Here is an 18,152-nt window from a genome sequence, read left to right on the forward strand (position 1 = left end):
GGGGCACTCCATCTGCTTCGAGGAAGACCTGCATGGGGTCACAGCCGAGCTGCAGCACGTCACCAGCAGCCAAGAATCACAAAGCTCGAGCACGTGCCCACTGCTCTCCAGGCTCACTCCACCCGACTCTCCTAGTGCCCCAGCCAGAAGCTGGAGCAGTCGGGGCGTCTGCCCACCTGGCCAAGGGGAGCCCCCACGTGGCACAAGAAGCTGATCGCCCACACACTGCTGCCCACAGCCACCATCCTGGCAACTGCCCCAGGACATCTCCTGTCCCTTGCTGTGGTCACTACCACAGGCAGCAGCACACATTCCCACCATTCACAGCCGAAGGTCACTGGCCAGCTGTCCCCAGGAGTCCTCGCTACGGTGGCCTGAGCCCCAGAGGCAGCAGCCGTGGAAAGACTCCTCCATGCTGTCTGCCAGCCACACAGCACTGCGCATGCTGACCCCAGGCGGGGGCTGCCCCGGGGCCCCAGGGGACACGCTCTGGGTCCTCCCAACAGCACGAAGTCACCTGCTACTGGGGCAGCCGTCACCTCGCTGGGATCCCCCACCTGTCACCCTCGAGCACCACAGCCCAGGCCAGCCACGTACTCTGCCTTCCCTGGTCCCCCCCGTCATCCATACCCAGCAGTGCTGTCACCCAGAGTCTGTGCCAGCCTGCCCAGGCTCATGCAGCACCTGCCCATGCCACTCAAATAGAGGAACCCTGGCTGCCAGCGGCCCCCTACACTCCTGACTCCAATCCTCAAGGAACTGAGTTCCTTTCTGCACCCCATGCTCCCTAGTCCCCACTCCCTGACCACACTGTCCACATGGGGAGGACAGGGGATCAGGAAGCCTCTGAGGCCGAGTGTACCTTTCTCCCCACCATGGCCCCTCCTGCCCATGGCCTGGGAACCCCCGACCCAAGGGGGCTCCTCGGGGTGCTGACGCCAAGTGAACGGCAAGTGTATGCACTACCACTCAAGGGGCTAATGAAACAGTTTATCTGTTCACACACAGAAGCCCCAGGGACCGCCGAGGTGACACCGATGAAGTCCCCCCTCACCAGGGCTCCAGTTCCAGCCCCAGCTGTCTGGCTTCGCCCACCTCCCTGCTAATGTGCCTAGGAAAGCAGCAGGGATGGCCGAGTACCTGGGGCCCTGCTGTCCACATGGGAGACCGGAGGGGGCCCCGGCCCCAGCCTCATCCTGGTCCAGCCCCCACCAGCACCGCCACAGACGGAAGGTCTGCCACTCCCCCAATCCCACTCAGGCGGCATCCTCGAGGCAACCCCCCACACATGTGCCCCACTCAGGTAGGGAGAAGCAGTCTGCAGCCGCAGGAGCCCTGGGCTGAAGGCCCAAGCAGGCCCCGAGAGCCCGAGCAAGCCACGGCCAGCTCCCCACTGACCCCACGGCGGGGCAGCGCTTACCGGAAGGACCCGCCCCCAGGCTCCTTCAGCTTGTGCTTCTGCGCAGCGGCCGCCTGGGCTGACACGGTAGACAGGGCTTTGGTTCCAGGTAACACAGCGGGCTTGACCACGGGGACTGCAAGACACGGGCAATCCCACGAGGCTGTCGGCAGGCCCTGCCCGGGAGCTCACTCCCGCCTCACTGGCTGCAGTGAAGGGTTTCAGAACTTTGGCTCAACCCGAACTCCACTGCAAGGGACCTCTCAGGACTTTCTCCATCTCATCAACCATTCCACATGCAGAGTCGTGTGGGACAAAGGCACACAGCGTCAGTGGCCCTGGTGCACGCCGCGCTCACCGAGCCAGCACGCACACGCTGCGCCCGGGCCTCACCTGGCTGCAGCTGGCTCAGCTGGACCTGCTGCGGGGCGGTCAGCATGATGCGGCTGTGAGGCTGCCGCAGGGCGACCATGGGCGTCTGTGTCAGCGTCACCTGTGGGGGCCGGATCAGGGCTCCTGGCTTCGAGGGTTGCTGGATGACCTGTGGCAGAGCCAGGGAGGGAGGTGAGCACATGGCCCCCGACCCCGTCCCACACGCAGCTGGCAGGATCGGCGCAGGGGCAGACGGGGAGGTGCCCCCGCCAGGTGCCACAGCAGCTCAAGCAGCGTCCCTGCCAGAGCAACCCAGGGCCCTGAGGGTTGCTGCGAGGCCAGGCTCCAAGCGGCTTCCTAGGCACTGGTAGGGGACCCCCTCTTGAGAGTTGAGTAGTTTCCTGGGCTTTGATCCTGCAGGTGGATGAGTCCTGCCTGAAAAGTGGCTCAACCACGCCCACCAGGCCTGCCACTCTCACACCCTGGTCCTCCCAAGCCCACCTCACCTGCACTTCTAGCGACCCCACTGCCCGAGCCATGGACCCTGCCCCCAGATATAACCTGACCCCTAACAAAAGCCACAAAGCTCAAGCCTGCGAGGCCTCGCCTTCAACCACAAGTCTGGCACTCGTGTCTGACCCTCACAAAGGTGCCTGGGGTGCACCCAGCAGAAACAGGAAGCTGTGCAGACATCATAATGTCACAGGACACCAGCGGGGACACCCCAACATAGGGTGTCACCCTGACGTGACAAGGCCCCAGCGGGGACACCCCACCATCACGGGGTGCCAGCAGAGGAGCCGCACACTGGCAGCTAACACGGGCTTTAATTCCTGCTAAGGGCTCTGCTTCCCACGCAGGAAAAAGCTGCTGGTGCTCCCAGCAGGAAGTGGGGCACCAGTGCCTGAGGCAGCAAGCACGCACTCCAGCACCAGGTCAGGGCCTGGCAAGAGGCCCGACTCCCACCCTCGGGGCCATGGCAGCCCTGCCCTCACACTGCACCAAGCAGGGGGCCCTGCCCGGGATGCCCACGCTCTGCTGCCCCCTCCCTCAGGGGCCTGGTACTGCCCGGGATGCCCACGCTCTGCTGCCCATGTTTCCTGCCTCTCTTCCTCTCCACCCATCAGGCATGCCATACCTAAGGGCTTCTGATCCTGCGGGCACTGAGACCCTCGGCCCGCCACACACACTCATTCCAGTTCTGAGCTGTCTTTAGAGGAACAGCACCCTATTGGTGTTTAAGAAACACCACCAGGCTGCCAGCGGCCCCCTCTGCCCAGGGGCAGACACGCTTTCGCCCTCTCTGCCCAGCGCATTCTGCCTCCGTTTGGACTGCGTGGCTGACAAAGCCAAGTCCAGGCCATTCTGGGTACACCACGCAGGTGGGCCCTCTTATCATGAACCATTAGACCAACACTACAGCCTCACACAGGCTCAGCCAGAGGACCAATGCTTGCCTTACCATTCTTCCCCTGCCCCCCAGGGCCTCGCCCATGACCAGAGGGCATGTGCCTGGGGCACATTTCATACAGTAATGCCCACCCCGGATGCACCCCCAGCCCAGCCCCCTCACAGCGCCGTCTGGGCAGCTGGCCTTGCCGTGCATACCAGCGGGGCGGGCTGCGCCTGCTTGCCCACGCCGACCTGCGTGGGCTGGGCAAGGCTGATGACGGGGGGCTGCAGGGCGTTGGTCACGGTGGCCGCGGTCTTCCCCGCCGGGCGCTGCCCCGAGCTGCTCAGGACCACGGCCGTGAGCGCGGTGGTGGCCTGTGAGGCGGGCGACGGCTGCTGCTGGCTCTGCTGGATGAAGGCCGCCGAGTCGGGGGTCAGCTGTCTTAATGCAGGCAGGCTCCTCTGCAGGGACACACAGGAGGAAGGGTTCAGAAGCGGACCAGGCAGCCCGCCCCACTGAAGGAACAGGCTCCCAGCCCAAGGGGACATTCTGAGGTCAGGCCTCTACATCTGCCAAGGTCTCCCCTCCTGCCACCAGCACACTTTAAAACAAGGTGGCAGCGACAGCAGGGTCAGTGTTCAGGGCACTGCTCCAAGGCAGCACAGACGGCTCCCATCCCCAGGCCTCTGCCCCGAGGTGGGCGCCCAGATGGAGTTCTGGACTCCCCACTCCGCCTGGCCCCCACAGCCATGGCGGTCAGCTGGTGGGGGAAGCGACAGGCAGTCTCTGGCTCTGGCTCTCCAAAACATGAAATACAATCAAGAAACAGCAGCACTGCTTAACACAGTGAAGGCCTAGACACGGCCTGGAGCCGCGGGCACCACCGCCCAGCAGCACGGCCTCGCTGGGCAGCCTGGGCACCTGCTGCTTACCTTCAGGAAAGGCACAAGGTAAGGTTGAGGTGAAGAGTTAAGTTCTCGGTATAACCTGCTAGTGAAATCTTCAGCTTCGATTTTTCCATCCTTAAAAACAAGAGCCACATTGAAACCAGTGAACAGAGGCTCATGGACGCACCTCCACACAGCACCAAGTGGCCTCACCTGCCCCCTTCAACTGCTGGAGGAGACAGGGGTTGCCAAGCTGTGCTCGCTGCACAGACCCCAACTTCACTCCCAGCCCCATCCGAGCCAGGAGCCTGCAAGGCCAGGGCAGCTTCTGCAAGGGGCCGTCCCTGCCCACACCTGCAAAGGGCTCAAGATGCAGCAGCCTGGTACAGAGTAACCAAGAGAGCCCAGAGCACAAGGGACCAATTCCTCTCAAGAAACTCAAGCTTGCAACAAACAAGTGAGATGGGCAGGGACCAGCAGCACGGCGTATTGGCTGCACCTAAGGAGCCCTGGCAACCACAGCGAGGACCTGGCAACCACAGCGAGGACCTGGGGGCAGAGGCAACGCCAGGCCACAGCGAGGACACAAGCACCCAAGCTCTGACCCAGAACATAGAAACCGAGCATTTAGAGGTGGAAGTCAGAGGATGAGGTGTCAACCCTCTGTCGGGGGCGTCTGCAGGGCCACAGGCATGTCCTACCATGAGGGGACCCCAGGCCTGGCACTGGTGGCCTTGACAAGAGCACAGCTGCTGGGCTCAGTGAGAAGCAGAGAGCAGCCGCCAGGCGCCCCCAGCCCGGCATACCCCGTAACCTGGAGCGCAAGCCTCATGTCCAGGAAGGAGTGAGGGGCAGCCCCCGGGGCACGCGGCTGTGGCTGTCAGAATGCACCACTAGGAGTGGGAAGGGGACACCGCTGTGGCCACGCAGCTCAGCTGTCAGGCGCCCCCAGAACATAGGGGGGCAGCAACCCTTGCATTCCTCTGTCCATTAAACAAGGCTGACACCTCCCTATTTAAAAGCAGTAAAGGGGGCCCAGCGGCGTAGCCTAGTGGCTAAAGTCCTCGCCTTGAACAAGCCAGGATCCCATATGGGCGCCGGTTCTAATCCCGGCAGCTCCACTTCCCATCCAGCTCCCTGCTTGTGGCCTGGGAAAGCAGTCAAGGACGGCCCAAAGCTTTGGGACCCTGCACCTGAGTGAGAGACCCGGAAGAGGTTCCTGGTTCCTGGCTTCAGATCGGCGCAGTACCGGCCACTGTGGCCACTTGGGGAGTGAATCATCGGACGGAAGATCTTTCTCTCTGTCTCTCCTCCTCTCTGTATATCTGACTTTCCAAGAAATAAATAAATCTTAAAAAGAAAAAAAAAAAAAGCAGTAAAGGTGGGAGGGGAAGGCGGGAGGAGTGGCGGGGGTAAGAAGTGACACCGTAAGAGCTTCCAGGAGTCGCACACACCACTCTGCAGCACAGCCCTTCATGCAGTGGCCACCTGCCATGCCCTCCCAGCACTAGCCAGTCTCTCCACATGGGCAAGCTGAGACACAGCTCAAGATGGTGGCACATGCGGGGCCACAAGGAAGGGGGCGGGGTCAGGCCCTCTCCTGCTAACCCACCGTCACGGCCGTGCCCAGGCCCTCTCCTGCTAACCCTGCCATCACGGCCATGCCCAGGCCCTCTCCTGGCCCTCTCCTGCTGACCCACCTTCACGGCCATGCCTGGGCCCTCTCCTGGCCCTCTCCTGCTGACCCACCTTCACGGCCGTGCCCGGGCCCTCTCCTGGCCCTCTCCTGCTAACCCACTGTCACGGCCGTGCCCAGGCCCTCTCCTGCTAACCCTGCCATCACGGCCATGCCCAGGCCCTCTCCTGGCCCTCTCCTGCTGACCCACCTTCACGGCCGTGCCCGGGCCCTCTCCTGGCCCTCTCCTGGCCCTCTCCTGCTGACCCACTGTCACGGCCGTGCCCGGGCCCTCTTCTGTTGACCCACCGTCACGGCCATGCCCGGGCCCTCTCCTGTTGACCCACCATCACGGCCGTGCCCGGGGCCCTCTCCTGGCCCTCTCCTGCTGACCCACCATCACAGCCGTGCTCGGGTGTTGGGGTCCGTGCAGTGGATGTGGGGGACGCAAAGGTGTGGAGAGTATTATTCCACTGCAGGCTGGACCGCAGGGAACTTCTGCTATATGGCAGGGCCTGGTGGATGTCTCTACAACCACCTGAATGCAGCTCCGCCTCCCTTGGCATGGACACCAGACCACCCTGTGGAAGAACTCTAATCCATCCAGGCATTGCTTGCTACTCTGAGGCTGGCCTTTTACTCAGTGTGAGCTTGGAGGTTAATGTCAATAATAATGTCTTGCAAAAGGGCCTTCTGTTATTCCTACTGTCTTGGCTGTCCCCATTGACCTTATGCTAATCAAGGGACCTGTATTTAGGCTTTCATTCTTTCCTCATTCTTTAGGTTCCCCTTTTCTTTGTGATACAAGATTGAGTTGTAGAATAAGAATTGTAGCAGGAACTTCTATTGTTTCTAGGTAAAACTAATGGCAGAATTATCCTTAGAAATACCCACTTGACCATGACGTAAAAAGTCTGAGCCAGAGTTTGACTGATTTTGTATAAATAAAGTGGACAGCTTTTGTGCATTGCCCATTATGATCATGGAATCCTAGTGGTCCGTCTTTCTTTCCTCTTTGCGCCCATCCACGCACCCTTCGCGAGTTCCGAACTCAGCTGGAGCTGGACTCCGGCACCCGGGCCCTCTCCTACTGCTGACCCACCGTCACAGCCAGCCCGGGCACTCTCCTGCTGACCCTGCCATCACGGCCATGCCCGGGCCCTCTCCTGGCCCTCTCCTGCTGACCCACCGTCACGGCCGTGCCCGGGCCCTCTGCTCCTGACCCTGCCATCACGGCCGTGCCCAGGCCCTCTGCTCCTGACCCTGCCATCACGGCCATGCCCAGGCCCTCTCCTCCTGACCCTGCCATCAGGGCCGTGCCCGGGCCCTCTCCTGCTGACCCTGCCATCAGGGCCGTGCCCAGGCCCTCTCCTCCTGACCCTGCCATCACGGCCGTGCCCGGGCCCTCTGCTCCTGACCCACCATCACGGCCGTGCCCGGGCCCTCTCCTGCTGACCCTGCCATCACGGCCGTGCCCAGGCCCTCTCCTGCTGACCCTGCCATCACGGCCGTGCCCGGGCCCTCTCCTCCTGACCCTGCCATCACGGCCGTGCCCGGGCCCTCTCCTGCTGACCCTGCCATCACGGCCGTGCCCGGGCCCTCTCCTCCTGACCCTGCCATCACGGCCGTGCCCGGGCCCTCTCCTGCTGCTGACCCTGCCATCACGGCCGTGCCCGGGCCCTCTCCTCCTGACCCTGCCATCACGGCCATGCCCAGGCCCTCTCCTCCTGACCCTGCCATCACAGCCGTGCCCGGGCCCTCTCCTGCTGACCCTGCCATCACGGCCGTGCCCGGGCCCTCTCCTCCTGACCCTGCCATCATGGCCGTGCCCAGGCTCGGGGAATCGTGCAACTTCTCACCAGTAAACTCTGCACCAGCTCCTTCACGTTCGCTGCCGTCTCTGTGGACTGCTTACCAGACGAAGCCAGCTTTATTAATGTAGACAGAAAGTTTTTGCATTTCTTCACGTTTTCCATGGTCTCCTAGGTTAAAACATAAAGACAAGTGAGGCAGTCAGGGGAGCCTCGCAGACGCCTGGCCAAGAGACACATGGCTCTTCTCCTAACTTCTTTCCAGAAAACACTGTGAGGGCAGCCCACCACGCCTGTCCAGGGCATCACAGGGCTGTACCCTCAGCCCACAGGCCATCACACTGAGTGGCCGAAGGCGGGCACAGGGCACTGTTCTGACAGCAGAGGGCGCCACCTGAAAGTGCACACCAGAACCAACTCCTGATGAGAGCTCCAGAGAAACATGGAAAAACGTGCCCAGAGGTCACACGGTGCCATCTTGCTGAAAGACCTGCCCTGGTGTGGGCCATGGGGAGTGGAGAGAGGGGCTCAGGGAGAGAGGAGTGGGCTAGGGGCACAGGGAGTGCTGTCACTACGCCAAAGGTGGTCAGGCGTGCTCCTCTACTGCCACCAGCCAGTTGTCTCCCATCCACAGACAGCCCCCGGTCTAAGCTCAGAGGGAAGATCAGAGTGCTTCACTGCACCCCTCCCATGCCTCATCAGGGCTGTGGGCCCAATGCCCCCTCACACATCGATGGTCTGAGCCAGCAGGAAGCGGGGGGGTATGGCAGCTGCTTGCCCAGCTGTCCCCAAAGGGCTCTTACCGTGGCAGCTGTGGTGGTGGCGCTGGCCCCTGGCACTGTCCTCTGAGGAGCTCCTGCCGGAACTGCAGACGCCGTCCCGAGGGCAGCCGTCTGCGTAGCACCCCCCAGGACGAGCTGAGGCTGCAAGGACCCAACACCCATGGTGAGGACATGGCAGGCCGCCCAGCAGCTCCGTGCAGACGGCAGCCACTCCCCGACAGCTGAGGGTCCCTGCCACCAGCTGCCGCCCTCAGCAGAGCCACACTTATGACGACGTCCAGGGAAGTCCCCTGGTGCGCCTGTGCAAACAGCCCATCCCGGGAAAGAGCCTACTCTGCAGTCACTGTGAGGAGGCTGGGTGACCAATGACCAAGCCCCCTCTGCCCTGCAAGAACCTCACCCAGCAGCCACATCAGGCAGGGTCAGGGTTTAGCACACTGCCAGGAGGGAGTGGCCGCTGGGCTGAACAAACGGGCAGGAGGCCTCAGATGCTGCACAAATTCCCGAGGTTTCCGTTTCACAAGAATGATCCTGACGCAAACATTTGCTGATGTGCCCCACTTGTAAATGCAGCTGCGAGGACTCCCTGCAGCACAGAGTGCAGGCAGGGGGCAGGACAGCTCAGGAAGCACTGCTTGGACCTGCGCGCTCTCTGGGGCTTCCCGGGGGCCATCCCCGAGCAGAGGCGTCCCCGCCCTGCCTGGGCACTGCTTGCACACCACACACACCATGAGCCTACACTTCCAGGGTGAGGTGGGCAGCCCTGGAGGCGCTGAGGGGCCATGGGCTGGTCCCGGACTGGACCACAGGACTCACCTGCCCTCTGGGGGCTGGCTATTACTACTGTTATCACTATTTTTATCATCATTATTATTATTTAATTTACTTAATGCAGTTGGCAGGCAGAGAGGCAGACAAACAGGCTCCCCATCAGCTGCTTCACTCCTGAAAGACCCTCAGCAGCCAGGGCTGGGCCAGGCCGAAGCCCCCGCCAGGGCTCCCCCGGCCCCACTGGGGTAGCCAGCAGCCGCACAGGCCCTCTGGCTACTGCGCCCAGCACTTCATTTTTCAGGGTGCATCCCCTGACACCTGCTGACTTCAGTGACTGCATCTTTCCCAAACTTCACTGAAACTATGTGAGCTTCTCAGAAAATAACCGTACCCAAGTTGGAGACCCCTTCCCCACAGGGGCTTCCTGAACCCCCGCCTGCCAGGAGACCCCTTCCCCACAGGGGCTTCCTGAACCCCCACCTGCCAGACACCTGCTCCTGGTGCCACAGAACCCACATGGGCTCCCGAATTCCTGTCACCCTCTGCTGGTCAAGCCCAGGACACGGCAGCAGTAGGACCCGCAGAGCTCAGCGCCAGGGCCAGCCCCGAGGGGCCCTGCCTTCTTCCCTGGCAGAAGGGACAGACCAGCCAGTACAGCTGAGCTGCCCAGAGCAAGTGGGGGTGGACCAGTCCCCCCACAAGGGTGTGGCAGGGCACAAAACGAGAGCCACACTGGTGATCCAACACCAGGTCCTGGCAGAGTGGTCCAGTCCCAGCGCCTGCCCTCACCCTCTCAGGCCTCCCACACACAGCGAAGCTGGGGCTGGCATGATCTGACAGCGGGCAGGCTCAACTCCTGGCTCTGCTTCTGATCCCAGCTTCCCGGAGGCAGCACGCTGCCAGCGGGTCCCTGCGGCCCTGCATCTACACAGTGAACCAGCAAGTGGAAAGCCTCACTGCTCTCTCTCTGCCTTTCAACTGAACTACAAATCTTTAGCCGTGAGGCACCCCTGTCCGACACACGTGCTGCACAGGGCAAGCTCCCCAGGCCCAGCTGGGGACCGACGCTGTATGAACGAGGAACCCTGTTCTGGGAAAAGCACCCCAAGTTCAGCAGCACCCTATGAACTCCAGCCCCCACCCACGGCAAGACCCACGCGCATGAGCTTGGGGCCCGTGCTACCCCTTACCTGAACGCCAGGCGAACGCTGTAGGGTTGTAGTGGGCTGTACCGTTGTCTGGGCCTGAGATACTTGCTTGATTATGGTCGTGGGGGTCACCTGCCGTGCAATGATGGGTGTCCCAGGCGCCTGCCAGATCAGCCAGTCATGTCAGACAAGCACCAGCCAACAGAGCAGAGCTCCCCAACCCCCTGTGTACAGACCCCAACCAGGACAGTTCAGGACCCACAGGCACAGCAATGGGCTCATGGGAGCCACCAAACCAGGAGCTATAATCAAGGCGTACACACACTGCTACCCCGAGTCTCCAGACACCTTCACCACCGTCAATGCACACGTTTGCATGGCCACTATCCAGGGTGGCAGAGGCAAAACAAGCCAACAACAGGAGGACAAGGCCTGCCAGGAGGGAAAAGCACCTCACAGAGCAGGGGAAGTGCGAGAGAGGGGCTGACAGCACGTACATGGGACCCCAGCGCACGGCCCACGGCACACAGACCACAGGGCACAGCCCACAGCACACAGACCACAGGGCACAGCCCATAGCACACGGGGCCCACAGCCCACAGCCCACAGGGCACAGCCCACAGCCCACAGGGCACAGACCACAGGGCACAGCCCACAGCACACGTGGCCCTCAGCGCACGGCCCACAGCACACAGACCACAGGGCACAGCCCATAGCACACGGGGCCCTCAGCACACAGCACACAGGGCACAGCCCACAGCCCACAGGGCACAGACCACAGGGCACAGCCCACAGCACACGGGGCCCTCAGCACACAGGGCACAGCCCACAGCCCACAGGGCACAGACCACAGGGCACAGCCCACAGCACACGGGGCCCTCAGCACACAGGCCAGCCACAGCCCAGGCACACCGGCACAGCCCACAGCCCGCCCACAGCCGCACAGCCCACAGGGCACAGACCACAGGGCACAGCCCACAGCACACGTGGCCCTCAGCGCACGGCCCACGGCACACAGACCACAGGGCACAGCCCACAGCACACGGGGCCCTCAGCACACAGCACACAGGGCACAGCCCACAGCCCACAGGGCACAGGGCACAGACCACAGGGCACAGCCCACAGCCCACAGGGCACAGGGCATAGCCCACAGCACACGGGGCCCAGCACATTCATCAGCACTTCACTTGGGGAAGCAGACACAACAGCCCCCCGGGCACTCTGAGATAAGAGGCACCTCCACCAGCTTGCGAGTGGCGCTGCAGGAGACAGTGCTGTGCCCAGGCTCCCTGAACTCCTTGCTCACCTGGGAGGCCCTGGCCCCGAGGAGCAGGTGTTCCAGGGCATGCATGCACTCACCTGCACGGTGGAGATCTGGACAGGAGGGGCACTTGTGGGGGTGGCAGGACGTGGCGCCATGGTGCTCTGAGGCTGGGCCTGGGCGTGCGCCTGCGCCTGCATCTGCGCCAAGGCCTGCTGGGGAATCATCAACAGCTGCCCATTCTCACTCCGCACGAGGACCATTCCTGGGGACAAGACGGGGCAAGGTCAGGACAATGTCTGACACTGTGAGGGGCAGACAGAGCCAAAGCAGTGCCAGCACTGGCCAGCAGAGCCAGGTCAACCACCGCCACAGGCTCACCGCCAGCCAGCCAGGTGCTAGCCAGGTACCCACACTGCACTTCCCAGGGTAACCAAGTCAAAGTGACGAGGGGCGAGGTCAGGCGGTGAGGGGGTCGGAGGACCTGTTGACATCACGAGGCTGGGCCCCAGGGGCGTCCACATGCTGGCCCTGCGTCCTGGCATCGTCCACATTGCATCTGGAGAACCCTGACACAGCAGGGAATCCCCCACCTGAGCCCTGAGCCCTCTGGTGTCCACACCACATGAGGGCATGGAGGGGGCGGGAAGTGTTCCCACACTCGGCTGGGCACACAGCGCCACGCTGGGAATCCCCTGTGCAAGGACGGTCCCTCACCCTCACTCATGGGAAAGCAAAGCACACCACCCAGGAGGTTCTGCTGCCCAGCCAGGAACCAGGCAGTGGGCCCAGGGCAGCCTAGCTCAGCAGCCCAGCTCCCAGGATGCCAGCCGCGCTGCAGAGACGAGCCGCCGGGGAAAGTGCTGCTCCCCGACAGAGGGAGGGGCTCCTGAGGGCAGGCCTGGCTCCCACACTCGTCACACAGTAGAGAAGCAAAGGCAAGGCCTCCCCCGGGCTTGCCACTAAAATTCTTGACCCAAAAACCCAGTCAGGCCTGTAAAGACAGCTGCCCTCCAAGATGTCCCACCGAAAACAGAACAGGCTGAAGGGAGCCAACCCAGCCAGACCCAGGCACTACACATCTCTGCCAAGGGGAGGCCTCACAAGCCCCGAGAGGACGGGTTGGCACCACATGCGTGCAGGGCCAGCCCCGAGACGGCCTCAGGCAGGTGGCAGATGAGTCTGCCTTGCTCAGCAGCCACTGGCAAGTTGGAGGCAGCAGTAAGCCTGTTCACCCAAGATCCCCAAGGCCACCTGAAGGCCACTAGCAGTGGACCCAGGCCGTGAGACGGCAGCCCACACACACACAGTGACCTGAAGGCCACCAGCAGGGCAGCACACGGACCCTGTGACTTCACAGGCAGCCCAAGCTGGAATGTGGTTTTATTTCCACTTGGAAAAATCACCCCACCAACACTGAAAGGAACACATCAGACCCTCAAGAAACAGCACGATGGTCAAAACTTTATCAGAATCAAAGTGGCATTTTGAACATGTCCCAAGTATAAAAGCTATGACTCCTTAGAGCACGGCGCACAGGCCATTAGCACCTCTGTCACGGCCAAGACACCAAGACAAGGGAGTCCCTGCTGACTCAACTCCAGACAACGGCCTGTTCACGTCCCTCCCCTGACCGGGTACCAACCCAGGCTGCCTCGGCCTCAGCATTCTGATCCACAGGACTGCGTTACCTTCGGCAAAACGAAGAACCACAGGCTTCTGGGAGCCACCCAAGGCTGCGCTGGCAGGAGCTGGCCTGGCTGCTGGGCAGCAGGGGCCCCTGCACGTGTACCCTGCACAGACAGGGACAGATGCACCCACCACCGAGGCTGGCAGAGCCCTCCTGCGCGCCCTCCCCTGCCCCCACAGCTCTCATCATTGTGCAGTCACACTAAGAACTCATAGCTTCCACTCGGGTGAAGATTCAGTGTTAGTCTAGATTCTACTTCTCTTTATCGTCAAAAGGCAGGTTTGTTGTTTTCACTAAGATTTATTTACCTACTTGAAAGACAGATTTACACAGAAGGTTACAACCACACCCACCACGGTCACTCCACGCAGGGCTCAGAGCCATGACGACACAGGCACCACAGCCCTCAGGTGCCCGCTGCCTGCCTCTTCCCCAACGGCAACGCTCCTGGAGCAGGTCCCAGCCCAGCAGACTCAGAACCCAACAAGGACACACAGCCAAGGCCAGCCTAGACAGGACCACTTCCCAACCGGCGACGCCAGCAGCCCTCGGTGTAGTGCCAACACGATGGTGGGATTCCCCAGAGGGGCAGCTCCGGGGCCTATTCCCTGCACAGCACCCAGGAAGGTACGGAGGGCGGCCCACGAAGGAGACCTGCATGGACAACAGGGTTCAACAAACGCCCCTCACACACCCTTCTCCTTCTCTCCACCCCATCACACAACAGAGAAATGCAATACAGGCGGGTCCAGCAGAGGGACAGGGCAGCAGAGTCCAGCCGCTGCAAATGGCCTAGGCCAGAGCCGGGAGTGGGAGCCGGGAGTGGGAGCCGGGAGTGGGAGCCGGGAGCGGGAGCCGGGAGCGGGAGCTGGGAGCAGGAGCCAGGAACAGGGAGCGGGAGCAGGAGCGGGAGCTGGGAGCAGGAGCGGGAGCCAGGAACAGGGAGCGGGAGCAGGGAGTAGGAGCCGGGAGCAGGAGCGGGAGCCAGGAACAGGGAGCGGGAGCAGGGAGTAGGAGCCGGGAGCAGGAGCTGGGAGCAGGAGCGGGAGCAGGGAGTAGGAGCTGAGAGCTGGGAGCCAGGAGCAGGAACCGGGAGCAGGAGCCGGGAGCAGGAACCAGGAATGGGAGCCGGGAATAGGGAGCCAGGAGCGGGAGACGGGAGTTCCGTTGAGGTCTTCTGGGTGGCAGCAGGGACGCGGGCCCCTCACCTCCCAGGGTACCTGTCAGCAGGAAATGACCAGAGCAAAAGCAGGCTCCCGTCCCTGGCACAACTCCTGGTGCCACAGCACCCACCTTCTGCTCCCAGGAGCTCCCAGGGAAGGAAGCACCCAGGGGTCAGCCAAACCAACAGCCTGAAGGAAGACAACCTGCACACAGTAGCAAGCAGAAGTAAAAGGACAGAAATTTTCATCTACCGCAATGGAAAAGCTCTTGGCAACCAGACGGAGGGGACCCACAACAACTCAGGGAATCCCAAATGACTGCTCAGTAAAAGCGGTGAGAGGCGCTAGGCTCTTCCACCTGCTGCGATGCACACCTGGCTCCAGGGACAGAGGTGTGTCAGTGGCCACATGCCGACCAGGGGCCTGCAGACAGTGGCTGGAAGAGCGGGGGCCGGCTGCAGCTCCTGACCATGAGGTGGCACCAGCGTCCACACACATCAGAACTTGCTCAGTTGTCATGGCAGCACTGGGCATACGCCCTCAGCAGATCCCTCACGCAGGAAACACTGGTAGCTCTGAGCACGGACAGTGCGGCCCCAACGCACTCACCTTCCCCCCGCCGTCCCCAGCCCACCAGGGACCCCCACCTGCTGCCCATTTGCCAGCAGACACAGCAGGAGCCCCGTGGGAACCCGGGCACCACAACGATCCACATCAGCCATCTCTCTCTCTCTCTTTTTAAACACTGAAACATTTGCAGACTTTGCCAACTGAGCATCCAAAACCAAACGCTGAACCAGCACTCCAGGCCACAAGCTGTGGACTTCAGGGCATCCCTGGGCCTCAGACTGGCCAGGAGGCTGCGAAGGGAGCCTGGGATGCAGCAGCCCCCAGGTCACATGGCAGATCAGCCTCTCCCCAGGGATTAGAGGGATTGGCCTCTGCTGACCCCAGCAGTGGGCCCATTCGGGGCAGAAGGGGGGTCCCCCCAGGCCTGCCTCCCTGTGTGCTGAGGGCCCCTCCCACACCCCCGAGGTGCCCTTGGGCCTTCTGATTCATTCTGGCTGGGCAGGAATGCTTCCCGGGAAGCTTGGATACAGCAGGGATACAGACCAGTCAACAGGAAGCAAGTGGTGCCCTGAGTGTGAGGTCACCCTCCCACTTCCCTCATGAACACCGACGTGGGGTGGCGCCCCCCCCACACCTGCAGCCTAGCACAGGCCAGCAGCCCATATCAGAGCCCCTTTTCTGCTCCAGCTCCCTGCACACAACAGAACACACTCTTGGCTCCCTGGCCCCACCTGCCTGCGGTGCTGCCCGCGTCTTCCTCTCCATCCTCCCATACAGACCCCTCTCCTCCAGGCCCACTGCCCACAATGCAAGCCCTGGCTGCCCCTCACAAGTGTCTCCTGCCCTCTGAACCAGTGCTGAACTTGCAAGGCTCAGCTCCACATGCACGTGTACACACACACACACACACACACTCCCCAAGGGCTCCACACACACACACACCAAGGGCTCCACACACACACACACCAAGGGCTCCACACACACACACACACACACACACACACACACACACACACACACACACCCCCAAGGGCTCCACACACACACACCAAGGGCTACACACACACACACACACACACACACACACACACACACCCCAAGGGCTACACACACACACACACACACACACACACACACACCCCAAGGGCTACACACACACACACACACACACACCCCATAGGCTCTACATGTACGCACAGACACACAAGGACCTACACTCCTTCCCCACCATCCTGGCCTTCTGCTCTGAGCCCCTCCCACCAGGGCCTCTCAAAGCTGGGACACAGTCCCCCACCTCTCCACTCCACTCCACCCCAGTGCTCGGCCCCAAAGGCCAGCCACTCCAGCAGTCCAGGAGCACACTGCAAGCCCTGCTGCACGGCCCTCAGAGCTACCCACCCCCGCTCTGCAGGGCTGTGAGTGCCTGGGGGTAGAGAGGTCATTCCTCCATTCCCTGAGGGAAGTACAGAGACCCCCCCCCCATGTCCTGGGCTTTCCCATAAGGCACTGCAGCTCCCTGCCGGCATTCCAAGCTGACACCCCAAACGGCGGCCATGCTTGTCTCTGAGCCCAAGGCAGCAGGCATGGCCCCTTGCACAGCCTGGTTCTTTGCTAGCTAGCCCCTGGCCCCACACCTGCCCCATGCCCAGCCCAGACACAGCCTGCAGGCGTCACACCTCCTCCCCTTTACTGCTGGCTGGGTGGGTCTGGGCTAGGCAGGCCAACTGTTCACCCAGGCAGGGTGGACCCTCCAGAGCACAGACGCCCAGCCAGGTGATGGGGGCCTGCAGGTACCCCCCCTCCATGCCACCTGCTGAGTCAGCTTTAAGGAACCGGAAGGGGAAGCAGAGAGAAGCAGTTAGAGGTGTGTCAGCTGACTCCCTCAACCCTCAGGGAGGTCTCTGCTGCCCCTTGCCTCCAGGCTGTCCCCGCACCCGGCCCACCAGAGGCCTGGCCCTGCACCCCCATCCCATTTCTTCCCACTTCACTGTTCCGGAAGATGTAAGAAACACCTCTGGCCACCGGATGTTCCCTTGATGGAGAGCATGGCGCTCAGAGCCACCTCCTCCCCCTGTGCCCATCAGGCCTGGCCTTGGGTTCTCTCGGCCTCCCCACGCTCTCCTGAGTGCTGGCGTCCCAAGCCCCTTCTTGGCTTAGCCCGCTGGACAGCCTCGTCTCCACGGGCACGGCCCCGGTCCTCAGGGGGCACTTCTGTCAGAACCACCCAGACGTGGGCACCCTCCCACCACAGGTGAGGGGCCTTTGTTCTGCCAAGGACCATTCAAATGTCTCTAAGCCATTCAACTCAGAGAATCAGTCGCTCAAACTGGCCACATTCACACACACAAAGGGCCGGCCACGCACCCATCCCTGACTTCCTGGCCCTGAATCACACTCCCGCTCAGCCACTTCTGCGTCCCCTGTGGCTCAGAGGCACCTGTGTCTCCCAGTCCCATGCACTGCTTCTCCAGGCGGCCCAGAGAAGGCTCCGACAGCACAGCAGCCACAGGCCGGAGGACCAGGCTCAGGGTCTGGCCTCAAAGTCCTCTCGGTGGCTTGGAACTGCAGTGACACGTTCAAGGGAGCTGAGGTCAGAAACGCACCCTTGGCGACCCTCACCAACCCCACAGCACAGCAGAGCTCAAGCTGTGAGCGCCACTGCAACTAGCTGCACTTTGTAATTTCTGCTTGCCTCTTTTCATTGCAGTGGAAAGACAGGACAGTCCCACCAATGCTTCACTCTCCAAACGTCCCAACAGGGCTGGGCCAGGACCGCACCCGGAGCCGCAAGCTCCCCCAGGGCTCCCACCACAGGCAGGCACCCCAGCCAGTCCCCACAGCCCATCGGCAGGAGCCAGGACCGAGCTCAGACGAGCTCAGACACAGATCCGGGCGTGGGCATGCCCCGTGGTGGCGAAGCCAGGACGAGCACCGCCTACCCCCAGGGCTTTAGGCTTTTAAAGATTTACCTATCCACTCTGAACATCAACGACAGACAGAAAAGGGCAGAAAGGGCACTTCCACCTGCTGGTCCACCCCAGAAGGCCTCAGTAGCAGGACTGGACCAGGCCAAAGCAAGAGGCCAGGACTTTCATCCGGGTCTCCCACGGGGGGGGGGAAGGGGTGCTGAGGTGCTGATGTTCGCAGGCCATTAGCAGGAAACAGGATCGGAAGTGGAGCAGATGGACACCCACTGGCATTCATGTCACCAGCACTGCCAGCAGCAGTTC

At 62.2% G+C, this 18,152-nt stretch overlaps 1 protein-coding gene across 1 annotated transcript in view; it reads right to left on the minus strand.

Moving 5' to 3' along the window:
* Positions 1-18,152, minus strand: part of TAF4 (TATA-box binding protein associated factor 4) — a 41,021-nt gene that overhangs the window by 7,772 nt on the left and 15,097 nt on the right. Inside the window, exons 2-9 of the mRNA XM_040988242.1 lie at positions 11,598-11,764; positions 10,281-10,400; positions 8,341-8,460; positions 7,586-7,708; positions 4,097-4,186; positions 3,380-3,625; positions 1,793-1,940; positions 1,421-1,535 (exon numbers count right to left, since the gene is read on the minus strand). Of these exons, the coding sequence (XP_040844176.1) occupies positions 1,421-1,535; positions 1,793-1,940; positions 3,380-3,625; positions 4,097-4,186; positions 7,586-7,708; positions 8,341-8,460; positions 10,281-10,400; positions 11,598-11,764 (1,129 nt within the window). The remainder of the gene's footprint in view (positions 1-1,420; positions 1,536-1,792; positions 1,941-3,379; positions 3,626-4,096; positions 4,187-7,585; positions 7,709-8,340; positions 8,461-10,280; positions 10,401-11,597; positions 11,765-18,152) is intronic.

The sequence above is a fragment of the Ochotona curzoniae genome, unplaced genomic scaffold (assembly GCF_017591425.1).
Source record: "Ochotona curzoniae isolate NIBS_2020 unplaced genomic scaffold, NIBS_Ocur_1.0 contig_48, whole genome shotgun sequence".
NCBI lineage: Eukaryota > Metazoa > Chordata > Mammalia > Lagomorpha > Ochotonidae > Ochotona > Ochotona curzoniae.